This window comes from Populus alba, chromosome 1, assembly GCF_005239225.2.
Source record: "Populus alba chromosome 1, ASM523922v2, whole genome shotgun sequence".
Lineage (NCBI taxonomy): Eukaryota > Viridiplantae > Streptophyta > Magnoliopsida > Malpighiales > Salicaceae > Populus > Populus alba.
The window spans coordinates 6,181,475-6,194,035 of NC_133284.1; the positions used below are offsets into that span (position 1 = coordinate 6,181,475).

At 32.0% G+C, this 12,561-nt stretch overlaps 1 protein-coding gene across 1 annotated transcript; it reads left to right on the top strand.

Moving 5' to 3' along the window:
- The first annotated feature begins 9,425 nt into the window (after window positions 1-9,425).
- Window positions 9,426-12,561, top strand: LOC118043355 (serine carboxypeptidase-like 45). The gene is made up of 10 exons (XM_035051324.1): window positions 9,426-9,732; window positions 9,825-9,926; window positions 10,042-10,137; window positions 10,654-10,746; window positions 10,849-10,928; window positions 11,123-11,404; window positions 11,508-11,632; window positions 11,808-11,900; window positions 12,014-12,131; window positions 12,208-12,561. The coding sequence occupies exons 1-10, from the start codon at window positions 9,483-9,485 to the stop codon at window positions 12,355-12,357; spliced, it is 1,389 nt and encodes a 462-aa protein (XP_034907215.1). The 5' UTR covers window positions 9,426-9,482; the 3' UTR covers window positions 12,358-12,561.

Consider the following 12,561-nt stretch of genomic DNA (forward strand, 5'->3'; position numbering starts at 1 on the left):
TCAAGAAGATTACTAAAACGCAAAGCTGATCGGACGCCTAGGTGATGAATCACTGGTGTACGGGCATTGCTATGTGCTAAAATTGTCGTGACTCTAGAGTTGCGGAAACTAGAACTACAACGTGAAGCAAAATGAGAGGTGGATTTACTTGAATATCGTTTGTTTATGTGGTCTAATTATATTTTAATTTTTTTAATTTTTAATTATTTTTTAGTACTTTAAATTGTTTTGATATGTTAATATTAAAAATAAATTTTAAAAAATAAAAAATATATTATTTTAATATATTTTTAAATGAAAAATATTTTAAAAAACAATCTTTATTACAATTCTAAGCATTTTAATAATAAAAAAAAAGTTGTGGAGAAAACATTTTTTCTTGGTACACAAACATTGTAGGCTGAATTAGTGTTTTGGTTTTTTTTAGATAATTACAAAAACTTTTTTCTAGTTTGATCTAAATTTTATTTTCTCTATACTTTTATAAATTACATTTTCTATAATGCAGTTTACATGCTCAATAATAATTTATATCCTCAACTTTATATTTTGTTTGATTTAGAATGTAAAGTGTAATTTATAAAAGTATGGAGAGAAAGTAAAATTCATTAGACTATAAATATGGTTTTTGTAAATATATCTTCTCTTTTTCATTTTAATCCTCTTTTTTATATTATTGAATTTTTTTTTTTCAATGCCATACCTTTCAAATTTAGTTTCTTTAAGTTTTAAATTTTTGAATTGATGGTTTGTTTTACAAGGTGGAAAAAGGTTTTGTCATTAAATTGATCAATTTGAAAAAAAATCAAAATCAATTTTTTTGATTAAACATAATCAAAACTTGGAGGACCAGAATTAACACTTAATCAAATTCTCATACTTTTTTTTCTTAAGTATTGCACTAGAGTTGTGTTTTTAGCTATTTTTAGTAACCAAAGTTTTTTTAAAAAATTTTAATCAATGTTTAATAAGATTTGTTTCATTTTGGTCCACTCATTTTGCTTGCATTTTAGTCTTGAGTTAGAGAGGAGATAATGGGTTGTCAAGAAACGAGAAAGGAGAAAGAGTGTTAGTTGTCTTAATTTTGACTTTGAAAAAAATCAATTTTTATGTCAATTGGTTTTATTTGATAAGAAAAGTTCTATTAAAGTGTTTTTTAACCTTCATCTTTAATGAGAAATTAGTTATAGGCTCAAGAAGCTATTGGAATTCGAGTTGATTTTTGGCTAATTTGAAGCCATGAATGGATTTATTTAGGCCATTTAGGTTCTTTTTAGGTGTTCTCAAGTTGAAAATGAGTTTTTTAGGTTTAAAAAGTTAGAGACTTGACTTTCCAGCCACATGATATGGCTAGTAAAAAAACAAAATACGACGTGTCATCTAATTTATATTTTTATTTTAAAAATAAGTACAACGCATTCACCCTATTTTTCAATACAAAAACAATCATAGCTAAGTGAGCTACATGCTCTTATAGGTCCACACAAGTGGCCTTTTGTTTTTAGGTTAGATATGTTGGGCCACCTAACCCAGGCGTCTAGCCTTTGTTAGTTGGGGTTATCATATTTTTTTTAATTAAATCTCATTCAAGTAAATAATTCTATGGGGTTATCCTGATCTCTGAACTTAGTTCATGATTTGTTGAGTTAATATGGGTTGAATATGATTGTTTTTTAGGTTTTTTTTTAATTGATTTTTTTTTCAATTTTATACTTAAACATTGAGTTGATTAAGAGTTGACTTCATATTTTTTTAGATTTGCTTTTTATAAGGTTATCATGATATCATAACTTGGGTTGTAGGTTTAACAAATTAACTTGGGTCAACTCGGGCTGTTTTTTTTTTGTCCTTTTTGTAATTGAATTGTTTATTTTTCAATTTCAACCTTTAACATTAAATTGAAAATTAAATTTTATAATTTGTTTTGATTTGCTTACTATATTATTATCTCAATTTCATGACAGGTCACGAATTTAGCAGATTAACTCAGGTTGACTTATGATATTTTTTTCATCTTTTTTTTCAATTGATTTTTTCTTTCAATTTTACCCTTAAACACAAGGTTCATTTAGAATTGAGTTTCATAATTTATTTAAATTTGCTTTCTATAAGGTTATCACGGTCTCATGATTCGAGTAATGAATTTAACAGGTTAATTTGAGTTGATATAAATCTATTTAATATGTTAATGTCTCAATATTTTTTTTTTTTTTGAAAAATCCATCTTGAAGTTGTTTTTAATTTGAATAATATTTGTACATGTCATCTAGATTATTTTTAAATCCACCAAGTCAATTAGATCACTTCAATTTAATAACATGAAATAAATAAATAAATTTACTTAAAAAACACATTAAAGCGTCTAAATAATTTTTTTTACTGTTTTATACTGTTGCTTTGTTTGGTTTTTAAAATTCGCTGGCTATGTGAACTTTTATCATCGTTTTTTTTTTTTTTTTGTCTCTAGTTGTTCATTCTTTTATGGCTCTTCTTCATTTTCCTTTTTATTTTTTCTCTCAATATTTTAAATTACAATAAAATAAAAAATAATACCAAACGGGTATATTTTGAAAACTTGGATTTCTAATTTTTTCTATAATTTGACCTCAATTTTAAAATTTCAAGATATATTTTGAGCCAAATTTAGATATTGATTTAAGTAAATCATGTTTGGACTCAAACCTGTTCAGAATCCGCCCCAGATTATAATCGATTTATGGCTCTACTCCTACCTAGTTATATAATAGGTTTTAAACCTGTTGATTTAGAAAAGAACAGAGAAGAGGAAAAAAGAAGAAGATCAATTTCAACGGCCAGAGCTCCAGATGTTTCAACTATGAATGTTTGTATATTAATATTGACGAATTGAGTAAAAAAAACTTAAAACTAAATATGGGCTTTTCCATGTCTATTTAATGAGCCTGAAGAAAAAAGTTTTTGTTGTGCTTGGGCTGATAAATTGCAGTCTATGTGAAAGAAATGATCATTTGATGCTTGAATTAGCAATGTGTAAGAGGAAAATAATATTTTGAAGGAGAACAAAAATGTAAGAGAATGTGTGTGTGTGTGTGTATTTGTTGTATTGTCCCATTTTCTCATATCTAATGTGGTTTTTAGTATTTATATACCTCACATTACCTGTATTTTCGATGTAGATTATAGGATCACAGACCTACATGTAGGAGTAATCAAGAAGAATATTTGATTTATTGATAAGCAATGCACAATTAGCCTGATAAAATGAGTTATTTGTGTAGACACCTATCTTGTTAACTCTGGAAAGGCAGAGTTTTATTAGGAGGAATCATAACGACACTTTAGAGAGTTCAAGTAGGTGTCGCATTGGTAAGTCGTAAAACAAAAATTTAGATTTATGCCCACATTGATAAGTTATGAAACATATAGAAAGAAAATCCAAGACGGTGGCAATACATTGCGAGATGTTTAATATGAGATTTCCTTGACACGAAAAGGGTTCATGGCCTTACTAGAGTGCCCGCATTTTCCCTCACTTTTCTTTTTCTTCTTCTTCTTCTCCTTCCCTCCTCTAAGTGGGTTTGGTTGGGTCCTTTTTTTTTCACTTTTCTTCTCTTCTCCTATCCTTATTGGGCTCAGTTGGGGCCAAAATATAGATTCAATTAAAGAGTTATTGTGGAATTAGGGACTGAAATGGAGAAAGGGTATAAATTAAGTATAACGCGTGTTTGGCCTAACCTTGTTTCATAGGCATATGAGCCTTGTTCTGTTGCTCCTTAGATGTTTTTCTTGGTGTCATTGGTTTGTCTCGACGAGGGTAATCCCCTCATATGGCTCTCTTTTTAACTCTCTTCTCTTCTCCTTTCTAAAAGCCCGATTGGGCTTCTCTTTTCTTTTTCTTCTCTTTTTCCCTTCACCCGCTCTTTTCTCTTCTCCTTTCTTTTATATGCCCAGTTCACAGTTGGGATTTCTCTTTATTCTAGCCTAAATATGAAATAAAATATTAACACGGATTAGAACCCAAAAAGCAATTTTTAAGTGGAGCCGCTGTATATGCCTCGGAGCTGTAAATGCAAATAAGACAGCCACTTTGGTACAGCCACAACGGCTGGGATTTGTCTCTTCTCGTGTGTAACGTTGTAAAATGGCAGTTTGGAAGGCTTGGAATCGTTTGGAATTGGATAATAGTCCTTTTCTTGATCTTTCAGTATCTATATTTCTCTATGTAGGTCTCCCTTGCACTCCTATGGAACTTAGCACGCGCTGCAGGTCCTGTGCTCTGCCCCTATAGCTAAAATATAAAATATGTTCACACCATACCCTACCTTGTTCTAAAAAGCGCATAGGCAAATTGATGTTTCAATTTGTGCCACAGATGGTCATGTGCACTTAAATATAATAGTAGCATTACCTTCTTGGTGGACACACCAGGCAGAGAAAAACAAGCTCTTTTGGATAAAAGTTGAGCATGGGGAAAGAAGGGAGAGACAATAAAAATTCTGAAAGGTGATTTTGACCTAGTCACCACTTATCTACCATTTTTGTTTTTTCCACTTGGTCGCATGGCCCCAACAATATGGCTTTAGAAAACTAATCCCTTCTGTTCCCATTATATTCTTTCTCCATTGGCTAGACTATACCGACTAAATGTTTTGATGTGAAGCAAATCATCACGTAGAAAGGAGGGAACATGCCATTGAGGTGTTTTTCCTCGTAATTATTAGAGCGAAATGATTATAAGAGATAATGTTCTAAATTCACTTCAACATTGTGAGAGTTTGTATGGGAGTTAGTTCAGAGTTTAATTCCAAGAGACGAATGAGGTCTGTGTACTGCGTTTTATACTTTTTCTTCCAAGGGTTTTGCCTTTTGTCTGCATGAATGGTTGCTCCCGGCCATGGTGAAAGATTGTCATATATATATATATATATATATATATATATTATATATATATATATATATATATATATAAGCATGCGTAGCATGGATGAAAGCGTTTTCTCCCAACATGCTCAAGTGTAAATCATCCCCCTTTTGACCTCATCATGATCACCTCAAATATATAGAAAGAGACATTCGTTTTCCACACAGTTTTTTTTTTTTTCCCCTCTCTTTTCAAGTTATTTATCATTAAAGTTCTAACCTACAGTTTATAGTTCACACTAGTTAGTTGACTTTTGCTTTAGCACGGCGTGGATCGAAATATATTATTACAGTAGAAGCAAATTACCCTCGCCGGATTTAATTATGAAGAGTTTTTAGCCTCAACAACTACCGCAAAGAAAGTACTCCGAGATTTGAATGAAGGTACAAATTTAGAACTTCTCAAACTTTTAGGAAAACAAATCTTTCTTCACTGTAAGAAAATAAATTATTTCTCACTCACAACCACGCTGAAATTATGGAATACTACAAACTTTAGTTACGTTGATTTTGGCTCAGTCCCGAAACTTTATAACTTTTAGGTTTAACTGCCTTCTGGAGGAATTTGTAGACTTGACTTCTTGCATTGTCCCTTCGAAAAGCAAGGGCATGTGTTTCCCATTAGTGGTCTTGATAGAAAAGAGCAGGAAAAGCAATGGAGTATCAGCCAAAATTATGATCCGAAGATTGAAGTGCCGATCCTTGTTCCAGTACCACTACCTGCCTGTGTGGGGGGGAAAAACACAGGAAAGGTGGCTTACATTAATAATTAAGAAAGCAACCTAGCTTTTTCTCCATTTGATATTAAAATAAGAACATCTAAAGAGCATTGAACAACGGAAATAAAAAAAAAATGGAAAAAACAAATAAAAGTGGAACCTTGCTTATATTACAAGACTCACAAAAGCTTACATGAGCATCCGCAGCACATTTCCCAACCATGCCGGCCACAACCACTTCTCGATCGGTTCTCCTTTTATTTCTCTCATTTTCCTTTTAGAAAGTTACCGACTGCCACTTACAATAAGTTACCAGGAGCAAGGTCACCTACACCCTTTAGGAGGAAATGGGCAGAATTTATGCACCATATACAGAAGAAAGAATAAATATTTTTTTAGAAAAGAGAAAAAAACAAGTGAGGGTGATAGGTGTTGGTTAAAAGCCTATTTGATTATTTGACAAACCTGAACGCGTTTATAACTAGACATGCTGTATTGACTCTAATGAGGAATAAAAAAATATAGCGGCAAGAAAAGAAACAGAGGTTTGTCATGATCATGCTGCTATCTGCCAGCAATCTACGGCACCTCCACTTTCCCTCACTAGGGGAGCAATGCTTTGTGTTTCAATGGCCCGTGTATAGGTCCCATTGACACCAGAGCCAGAGATATTGAGAGAGGACTGGCGAATGCATTTAGTTGATTGAGTATCAAGCAAAGACTCTTTTACTTCTACAGTGATCAGACAAAATGAAAGGCTTTTAAGACAGGTCAAACAAAGCAAATCACCCCCAAAAGATTCTTCTTTACTGTGTGGAAATATATGGAGTTAAGAATATCATTACAATATTATTTATTAGCACTGCTTCTGAGGATAGCTTCAATCAAGCAAAGCAAGTGTTAAAGGGTGTGTGTGGCAGTGTATTTGAAAAGTATTTTGAATTAATATGTTTTTGATATTTTTAAATTATTTTAATATATTAATTTTAAAAATAAAATTTTTATAAAAAATAAAAAAACATTTTAAAAAATAATCATAACCATAATCCTGTAACAATATGGCAGACTGCTGATGCGGTCTAACTTCCGTTGGATTTTTATCTTCATTGTGTCTCCAAAAGAGGTTCGGATTCACCAGCAGTATCGGGGAAATATAAAATAAAGATTTGCGATTGTACTTTGTTACATATGATGCAGATTGCAGGCTCAATGACTAAAGCAATTTTATCTGGGAAAACGAAACTCGCGAATAATGATTATATTTGTCCATCTCTGTTTTTGAAATTTTAATCCATTTTCTTGAGAAACCAAAAAATGGTTCTGATCCGAGGAGAGAGAAGAGAGAGAGAGAGAGAGAGAGAGAAAACAAGCTCCTTTATGTGGAAGCATACTGTATGGTGCCAAGGCAGATGCTGTCTTAGTACTAGGTATTTTAATTTTTTGCTCATTTCATTTCTTGGTTTAATTAAAGAAAAAACTAAAATACATCATTTCAATTTTATATTGTGAATTGCATTGTATATTGTTACAGTGTAATTATGTTTTTGTTTCAAGAAAAATAACCGATGAAAGAAAGACCCGAGTAAATGGTTTTATCAAAAATCCATAGGGATAAATCAATCTTTTTATATTTTTAACATAGTAAAATAATCTAATTATCCTTAAAATTAAAAGATTTAAACTGGAGTGCAGAGTTTTTCTAATCTTTCTATGTTTTGATTACATAATGAAATGATTTAAAAAAAAAAATTAACATCCATTAATGTTGTTTCATTATAATCTTTTACAAATATAAATATAATTAAAATTTAAAAGAAACATGTATAGCACGTGTCAACAAATAAGAGACACTCATGCTCTTTGAGAGATATGTGCGGTATCTCTCAATGGCCAAACACTATTTTTAGCGACGACATTGAAAGCGTTGCACCATTTTTTTCACAATAATTATGTTCGTGTACACTAAAGAGTTGGGCTCCAATGATTTTTTTTATTTTTCTCTTTCTGTTTTCTCTCTCCTCACCTCAAAGTCCATAGTAACCCTTGTAAAAAACAAATATATCTTGTAAATTTGTGTTAGCATCAATTTTGATCTTCATTTTTTTTATTGTTATTTCTTTTGCTTTTGAGGCCTTTTGAGTTTGATTTCTCCCTCAACATTGTATTTCAATTAATTTTTGTATCCAATTTTTTCCTTAATATTTTGATTGCTATTCTGTTGTTTTTAATCCTTTTATTGATTTTATTTTTCAATTTCATCCCTCATCATTTTTTTCATTTAATATTTCTATCTAATTTAGTCCTCGTTTTTTTATTGCTATTTATTTTTTATTTTTTAAGCTTTTGGATGATTAAGAATTTTTTTTTCATGACTTTTTTGTGTTTTTCTTTTAAGAGGTAATATTAGTCTCATAACCCATATCATGGGTTTTGAAAATTAGCCTAGTTTTAGTTTGGTCTTTTATCTTAGATCCTTTTTTAAAATTGATTTTTTTAAAAATTTTATTCTTTGACATTAGGTTATTGGCCATGAGTTTCATAGTTTTTTGTTTTTTTATTTTTATGGAGTTATCCCGAGTCATGGATCAATAAACTGGCTTGACTTGTTTATTTTATTTTATTTTTATTTTTAAAGAATTGATTTTTTTTTAGTTTTTTCTTTCATCATTTAGCTTGCTTAAGAGTTGACCTCCATTATTTTATTTAACTTTTTTTATGCAAGCTTATATCAATCTCACAATCGGATCATGAATTTGATGTGCTGACTTGAGTCATATTTTTTGTTTTTAAATTTTTTTTTCCAATTCATCTTTTAATGTTTAATTTGTTGATAATTGAGTTTTGAATTTCTTAAATTTTTATTTTAATGTGGTTACCTATTCCATTCAATTTTTACTTTATTATCAAATAAAATTATTTAGATCTTTTCAAAAATATTTAAATGGTATCTTTTTATATTATTGACAAGAATTTATTGTTTTTTATCAGTTATTGTATTTTTTTAATAATTTTATTATTAAATTAACTAAGATTAATGAACTAGGAAAATAGAAACATCATTTGTTTTTCTCCTTTAAAAATCCTATAATTATTTGATTTTTTTTAATTTTAAAAAATATAATCCAGTCCACGGTGTAATACATATCAACAGTATAACGCATACCACCTTCACCTTTCTAGTATACACTAAAAATAAACACGGTGGGGTGGCTTTAACTTCTGTCATCAAACATCAAATTCAGGCCTTTAAAGCACATTCTCTGTCTTTTCATTTTCATTTGACATCGCACTTCATTCGCCGACCGAGACACCAAGTCAGCACACAACTCACACACATCTGTTTATGCTCCAAGTCTCTTCTCATAGGGACAAAATTTAACAAGTACATTTTATAATAAAAAATGAAAAAGAAACCAACAAAAACACAGGCTCCTTTTCTTCGAGTGATTTTGAATATTAGGGTTCATAAAATAAAATAAGATTTTTAGAAAAATAATCGCAAATAATATTTATGACTTACAAGTAACATGTGTAATTTCTATCTATCGCTAGAAATTTTTTCATGATTTCTGTTGTGTTGTTATTTTAGCCTCAGTGTGTCTGCAAGACCTCTAGCTCTCTTTTTTTCCTTTTTATTGTAATTTATGAAAGTTTATATTATAATTTGAGAGACTTAAAATATGTTATTTTTAAAAATATTTTCCATTTTTTTTTATATGCTAAATTAAAAGAACTAGCTTTTCTTCTCCCTCTCGGTCTTTATATAACGCCTCCCCCACTGAGCAACATCTCGATAACCCCCCCCCCCCCCTCTAATCTTTTTACACACTCTCCCTCTAGGTTCTCTCCAACAAGTGTGAAGCCATGCCTTATCCGTCAAAAGAAATAATGGCATTGCCTCTAGGTTTACTTGTTTGCTTTATCATAGGAGTAGAGTGTAGTCTTTCCCAGTTAGACAGAATTACACAGTTACCTGGTCAACCTCCAGTCTGGTTCCAGCAGTATTCAGGTTATGTGACCGTTGATGACAAAAACCAGAAAGCTCTCTTTTACTACTTTGCTGAAGCTGAAATAGACTCTGCTTCTAAGCCTCTTGTTCTCTGGCTAAATGGAGGTCCTAATCCTATACCATCCTTCTAATACTACGCAAAAGATAGGTTTTTCTGTCGGGATTTGATTCTCATTTTGTTTCATTGTTGTTTGCAGGGCCTGGTTGCTCTTCTTTGGGAGTTGGGGCATTTTCTGAGAATGGACCTTTTAGACCTAGTGGGAAGGGATTGGTCAAGAACCAATATAGCTGGAATAGAGGTTAATTAAGTGTTCATGTTTATATTACTGTGTGATCTCGGTTTTGTTCCTTGCGTGCGTTAAAATACAACCCACAAAGTGCTGAATTTTAACTAAATGATCGTTTGCTTTGCAGAAGCCAATATGTTGTATTTGGAGACACCAATTGGGGTTGGGTTCTCTTACTCCACCAACACCTCTTCATATGAAGGTGTCGATGACAAGATCACTGGTATGTTTCCACCAAGTTCTTTCAGAGTTTAACAAGTTTAATTGGCTTTTCAAATCCAAAATGTTGATATTCCTTTCTCATTTTCACGTTGAAATCTCGCTGAAGTAAAGGGAAATAAAGACTGTTTACTCAAAATTTAGAATTATACAAGAAACAGAATTTCTGTACCGAAGATTCAAAGTCAACCTCTTTTCCTTTTGTTTAACCTTTTCTTTATGTTGTTTTCTCAATTTATTTATTTCTCTGAGTTTTCTTTTCTTTTCTCTCTCTTTTTTTTATCAGTTTTTTTAATCATATGAGTTCTTTGTAGACAGACGATCGAAAGAAAGAATATTATTGTTATTTCCTAATGCCATAGCACTGATAATTTCCTTTTCACTTTACAGATATGCATCGTCAGTACATACTGTGCTTGTTTTCTAGTCGTTTAGATTCTGAGCTGACAAAAGATCACCTTTACAGACATTTTACCTCTCATTTTGAAGCTGTTTTTGTTTTTGTTTTTGTTATCTATAGCTAGGGACAATCTGGTGTTCTTGCAAAGATGGTTTGTCAAATTCCCACAATACAGAAGCAGAAGTTTGTTCATTACAGGAGAAAGCTATGCTGGTATTGTTTTCATGCTCAAAGCAAACTTTTTTTTCTTCTCAGTCAAAACAGTTTATAAATAAATGAGGATTAATTTAATGCTTCAATTCTGTTCATAATTAGGTCACTATGTGCCCCAGCTGGCAGAACTCATGCTTCAATTCAACAAAAAAGAGAAGTTGTTCAATTTGAAAGGAATTGCTGTGAGTATTAATAAGAAAAGAAAAATAAAACTCCCTCCATTCTCTGACAGTAATTCTGTCAAGTTATTCTTTTTTTCAATTGTACTTGTTTTACCAAACCTGTTTTACTATTCACAAGGTTTTTTTTTGTTTTTCCTTTTGAGAATTCCATTGTTCTTTTTTATTTTCAATTAATCTTAACCTATAAATTGCAGCTAGGGAATCCAGTTTTAGAGTATTCCACAGACTTCAATTCGAGGGCTGAGTTCTTCTGGTCTCATGGATTGATATCAGATACAACATACAAAATGTTCACTTCAGTCTGTAACTACTCGCGATATGTAAGCGAATACTACAGAGGTTCAGTTTCTCCTCTATGCTCAAGGGTGATGAGTCAAGTGACTAGAGAAACCAGTAGATTTGTTGACAAGTATGATGTTACCCTTGATGTCTGTATATCGTCAGTTCTCTCACAGTCAAAAGTCCTTACTCCCCAGGTAAGCACATTCCATTATTTGTCAACTGCAAAAATTGTTTGAGTTTGGCTTTTCATTGGTGCAGCGAGTCACTAACAGTTGATTTGTCAATTCTGGTCTGCAGCAAGTTGGTGACAATGTAGATGTATGTGTGGAAGATGAAACAGTTAATTATCTCAACAGGCCAGATGTGCAGATGGCTCTCCATGCACGTCTTGTTGGAGTCCGTCGATGGGCTGTTTGCAGCAAGTATTTCTCTATCACCAAAATGAGATTTATTAAGCTGTGCTAATGTTAGAGTAGTAAACAAGACACTGCCTGTCTTAGAATTTATCCAACAGAAAAATCAATGACATAACAGAAGCATTTCTCATTTACTTTTTTAGGGTATTTGATAATTTTTCTCCCAATGTTTCAATCTCAGTATTCTTGATTATGAGCTGCTTGACTTGGAGATACCAACAATCACTATTGTGGGCAGACTCGTTAAGGCAGGAATCCCAGTCTTGGTTTACAGGCAAGTTACCTCTTACCTTGTCAGTCTGCTATATTCTCCTTGTGAAGTTGGAAAAACGGAATTTTATCAAGGTTGATCATAAAAGTCACAAGACATTTGTGTTTAAAATGCAGCGGAGACCAAGATTCTGTCATTCCACTTACTGGAAGCCGAATATTAGTTCACAGACTGTCTGAGGAATTGGGACTAAAAACCACCGTGCCTTACAGAGTTTGGTTCGAGGGGCAGCAGGTAACTCTCACATTTGAAGATTACAATTTATGAATTTTTTTAACAGGACAGAACTTGATTGGTTTTTTACCTTCAGGTTGGTGGGTGGACTCAAGTTTATGGTAATATCCTATCCTTTGCCACCATTAGAGGAGCATCCCATGAAGCTCCATTTTCGCAGCCTGAAAGATCGCTTGTGTTGTTCAAGGCATTCCTGGGAGGCCAGCCTCTACCAGAAGCATTCTGATCTGCAGATCACTTCATTACAGAAATACAGATTCAATTGTAAGTAGAGTTGGATTGCTATTGGAAAAGGCAGTTCTCAAGTACCCGAGAATGAAAATTGCATCGGATTGTTTGTTTCTTTGATTTGTCCATGCTTTTGGAATGTAGAATTTTTTTTTGTAAAGAACTCGAGTACAGAAAGAACCTGCCTATTTTTTGTTTTGAA